Source organism: Protopterus annectens, chromosome 12.part0 (genome assembly GCF_019279795.1).
Source record: "Protopterus annectens isolate FY-2018-M chromosome 12.part0, PAN1.0, whole genome shotgun sequence".
NCBI lineage: Eukaryota > Metazoa > Chordata > Ceratodontiformes > Protopteridae > Protopterus > Protopterus annectens.
This window is the reverse complement of record NC_056746.1, coordinates 1503816468-1503821467: the sequence shown is the minus strand read 5'-3', so window position 1 is coordinate 1503821467 and position 5000 is coordinate 1503816468. Positions and strand designations below refer to the sequence as shown.

General features: G+C 37.7%; 1 protein-coding gene across 1 annotated transcript in view; it reads left to right on the top strand.

Annotated features, from left to right (window-relative positions):
- The window catches only part of LOC122817260 (zinc finger imprinted 3-like), a 327112-nt gene that overhangs the window by 135536 nt on the left and 186576 nt on the right, over positions 1 to 5000 (top strand). The window contains exon 4 of the mRNA XM_044090476.1: positions 3462 to 3588. Within this exon, the coding sequence (XP_043946411.1) occupies positions 3462 to 3588 (127 nt within the window). The remainder of the gene's footprint in view (positions 1 to 3461; positions 3589 to 5000) is intronic.

Genomic DNA, 5000 nt, shown 5'->3' with positions numbered 1-5000 from the left:
TCAGCTTTACCAGTACAATTAACACAAGAAGAAATGAAGGTGACCAAACTTCATCTCTCTTTCTTGATTTTTTCAAAGCTTTTGGTAAGGTCTCCCATTCTATTGTTTTGCATAAACTCTGTAACCCAGGACTAAAGTATCTATTGCTGTCATGGTTGCACATTTATCTCTCAAACAGATTCCAAGAAGGGAAATATCTGAATGATATATCTTTTTTTCTCTGTACCAGTCTATCTGTCTTGAAGATTCATACTTTTCTGTTTAACATCTTTATTAATTAATGAACTCTACATGGCTTGTAAAGGTGCCTCCTTAATATAGTACACTGACGATTCTACCCTTATTTGTTCAGCAAACCACCTGTATCTGTCAGCTCTGTAGAAACTATGTTAATGAACTGCCAACTGTTTCTTAACCCTAGCAAAATCAAACTAATCCCTTTCACCCTAAAACAATTTGCAGCACAAAACCTTCTTTCAGTATTACCTCTTCCAACAATGCCAAAATTGAACTTGTTACTCATGCCAAACTCCTGGCCATACCTCTTAACTCTACAGATTTTCGCTTCATATTTTTGGTCTGTATCTCATAAAATTGTGGTTTTCCTGACAAATTATTATCAAATCATTGAGGACTGAAGTTAGAAAATGACAGGCATTTGAGTTTCAGACTGAAGTTAGAAAAGTACAGGCATTTAAGTTTCAGACTTCATACCCTTCAGAAAATACATGCTAATGCAAAACATGTTATTTCATCAACTTTCTAAGTTTGTAAGAGCAATATTTAAAAATTGTCTTTACTTTTTGGCCTTTGCCCCCCCCATTATTTATGGCTTTGTCCAGATTTCTTGCTCTAAGAGTTTGAGAGTTATGCTCCTGGGAGTTTATATAGGGGAAGATTTCGTGTTCAAGATCCATGTACAACATATAGTGAAAAAAAATCACCAAAAACTAATCTATATGGGGCTAAACCATATCAGTCTGAAACAGTGAATAAACATGCATCTTTTTTCCTTCTATCAGTTTTACTCTATTCACTAACATCTAACTAGCTAACTTGGCAGTGTTACAGTAAAGTAGCAAACTGTGTCCAATCTCCCTTGCAGAACTCCTCAGTGTACCGCCGTCATTAACCTGCAGTGGTTAGAATTACTCCAGTACCAAACATTCTCCTAACTACCAATCATTCACAACGGTATGCGCAATCCAAATGGCTGCCCACCCCTTGCAAATGTTAGAGCTATATAATCCATACAGGCTTCTTCAGTCCTCTGAAAAGCTGTTTCTTCACATATCTAAATCCAAAAACACTGCTGGCAGCTCCCTTTATTCTCACCTTGTATCCAAAGCCCGGAACTATGTGCCCCTACTGCTAAAAAAAAGTACATTCCCTAAAGTCACTCAAAAGACAGCTAAAGTTCCACTTGTTTACACTCCTGGCTCTAACAATGCTCTGCTTCTGCTTACTGATCGTTTTTTGCATAGTGTAAAGGAAAATGTTATAGTATACATAGGTAAAGTTTCTGTTATTTCTCTCCACAGTCTGTTAAAAAAAAGTTAGCAGACAGTATAGTTGAAAATATATTCATGTTTGTTTTCTTTCACTATGTCTCTAAGTTTTCCCTGTATCCCTTTATGACCTCTCTCCCTTCTGTTGTGAGTACTCCCAAGTACTGCAGTTTACTGTTAAAGGACACCACTACAGTACTCCACTGTATTTATTTTATTTGACATTTGTTTACTAGGATAGTCCGATGTCAACACTTCACAAGAGTTCAAATTAAACAACTAAATTTTCATGTTAACAGCACAGAGTGGATGGGAGTTAGAATAAGCTGCACATATGCTGAAGTAAACAACATGTTGCATTGGAGATGTAACCATATCACTTGAACTCCTACATGAAAACTTCACATAGGTTCAAATAAGGAGAATAATAACATTGGAGTTTAAAAGTGCAGACTGAGTGGGAGTTAAGAGACAGAAAGATAGTATAGATTGAGTGCGAGTTTAAGGCAACAAAAAGAGAAATGGGGTGGGGCTTGACAAACAGCGGGAGTTTAAAGTGAGAGAAAGAGAGGAGGGGCGGGGCTAGACTGGTAGCTGAGATACAGGAGAGATTAACCTGGAGTTGTACAGGTGCAGAGCCATGTGCTATTTAGATATTCTTTTAATGAGGCTTTGAAGGGTGCTAGGTCTGGGCTAGATCTAATAGCTAGAGGGAGAGAATTTCATAATTTTGAGACAGTATGGGTATAGGCATTGGCCTGATCTTTTTGAGGCTGTAGAGATTGCTAGCAGGTTTTTGTCCTAAGGTCTTCAGTGTCTGTTTGGTATGTAGAGTTTGACTAACTTGTCTAGTGCAGGGCAGGCAGTGGGCTTGTGAAATAAGTTGTACACAGTAGATAGCTGGATATATGCAAGCTGATGTGGGTGTGAAAATAATAGTATTGGAAATTTGCTGTAGAATTCATATATCAGCAGTTGTCCACTGCAAAAATAAAAGCATTAGTAAATAGACTATTCATCATTACAATATTTTCTAATTTGCATATTTTACCATTGTGTATTATAAATTCCAGAATTACTGTCATTTATAATTGTTATATCCAGTGTATTTTCTATTCTTCATTTTATGTATATATACAAGTTGATTTAATGGAGCTTTTTCCCCAGGCCTCCACTGAAAGTGGGACCTGTACTGAGTCAGACTTTGCCAGTAAACTAAATCAAATAAATGCATAACATTCGACCTGAGCAATGTAGCTTATGCTTGGTGTACTGACATCTTTCCTTCTACTCCCCTAGGCACAGTAGTCCCTTGGTAAAAGACCAATTTCCATCACTTACTGGCAGATATGGCTCCCTGTTCTCTTCACAAACCACCTGTTAGAATGAACTAAGTTACTGCTGCTTTTTAATTATAAAATGTTCAGACCCGTCTTTATACCTGCTACTACATTCATCAGAGCTTCTGAAATGCTGTCATTCATTCAGTCACTAGGTTGGAATGGAGGATGTATTAATTCTTGGTTAATGAAAGTGGTTGGTTATTGTTACACAGTAGTCTGCTCACTTATCTGATTTTGTTCACCTAGCGAGTTCTGCTGAGATAGTTCCATTTTCAAGAGACTTGGTGAGACAAGTTCCAAAAGCATCTAGTGCCATGTATGTTGTATGACAGTGTTACATTAAGCTGGTAGGTGTACACACACAATATAGTAATCAGATGCGCAGGCAAAAGATATAAATTTAAATGTCAAAGGTGATAAAAAGTAAGCTATTGGCAAGTACAAAAGTATTCCTTTGACTGTAGAAGATAGTAGAAAAGCATTATAAACTAAATGTTCCACATAATAATTAAACTAATTTGTTTGCAAATTACTAGTAACTAATTACAAATTCTAGCAGTTTCCATTTTAAGCTTCACAAAATGATGGCATATCTTCTGTTTTTTTCCAGGTGCCAGAAACATTTGAAGATGTTGCAGTCACTTTCTCTGAAGAGGAGTGGAAGATGTTAAGCAAACCAGACAAGGAGCTTCACAGGGAGGTGATGGTGCATAACTATGAAACACTACTTTCTGTAGGTCAGTCTCCAGCCTTGGATGTCATATGATTATTGCACGAGATTGTATTGTATTTGTTTTATGGCAGAATGCGACATCTAGCATATTGCATATTTTTGATATGTAAGTTAATTTAGCATTTTGTTTGCCTTCCATCCTTTTCTTCTACCTCATCCTTTCTTCACATGTCCCATGCCCATTGGAAAACCTCCATGGATTCCATCCTCACTACTTATTCCTGTAGTTCATTCCATGGGTCTACAACCTTCGCTGTGAAACAATACTTTTAAATATCCTGCTTCATCTGCCTCCTCTATCCCTTCTATTCCACGTGATCCTTTCATGTGAACTTGACAGAGTCCATGTTTATCATCCCATCCTTTCTAGTCTGAACCAAGAAAAGTCCAACTTCTCTATTCTTTGTTGATATACTTTCCTCTGTGTAACTTGTTTATTATTGAGAGCCTCAAGGAGGCTTAAAGTGAGAATTACTTGTTGTAGCTAGTTGGTATCTTTTGACTTTTGGCTAACCAAAATGTAGTTTTACATTAAGACGACTGGGACTGCTCTTCTAGTAGGATAAGTAAAGTAGCCTGGTCAATCCAAGTTGGGAAACGCACAGAGAGGTTTAAAGTGACATTGCTTCATAAACCAGATGGCTTTCTATAGACTTAGTTGGGTGTTGATCTGCACTTCAGAGCTACTTTTGCTGTGCCCTTTAAATTAAAAAGTTCCAGGATCATCCATCTTGTGGCAGAAGGCGTTTACCTGCTCTCTCTGAATTGGGAGGCACTCCAGGGAGCTAAAAATGTAGTGGTTGATTGGCAGAAGGCACTTGAGTTAGTTTTCAGCTTGTTTCTGTCTGCTGTAAATTAGATGTGTTTTTGCAGCACTGTCCATTGATTAGCAGTATCTTGAGTAGTAGCAAACCTGTAAAACTAGTACTTGGGACTTTAACCCATAACACACAAAGGCTTTGCATGGAGCTAAGCTCAGGACAGCTAGTTAGAGTGTCAAACAGAACTAAGATCATAGCACAATCTACCAACTAACCTTCACTCTAGACACCACTAAAGTGACTCCTGTAAAACCAAAATTCTAAACTATAATAACCCAACCCCAATACAGGTCCTGACAACATGGATTTGCAATTTCTTAATGTCTTTGTGGCCAGTTTGGTAGATACAGGCATCCTCAGACAATGTAGCAATAGTGTTCTGTACTCCAACAGCCTTTCAATCCCTAAAGAAACTAATACAGTACCGCGAGAGATATAAATACATAACTTCCTTGCAGGCAAAAATCTCTCTTACAAACAAGGTTGTCAAGAGCACACACTCTTTCACACATACAACTCAACACACACACATAAACCTTCTTACGCTGAGGCACTTAAAAGAAACCTCTCCAAACTTCAAAAATCTCCTAAGCAG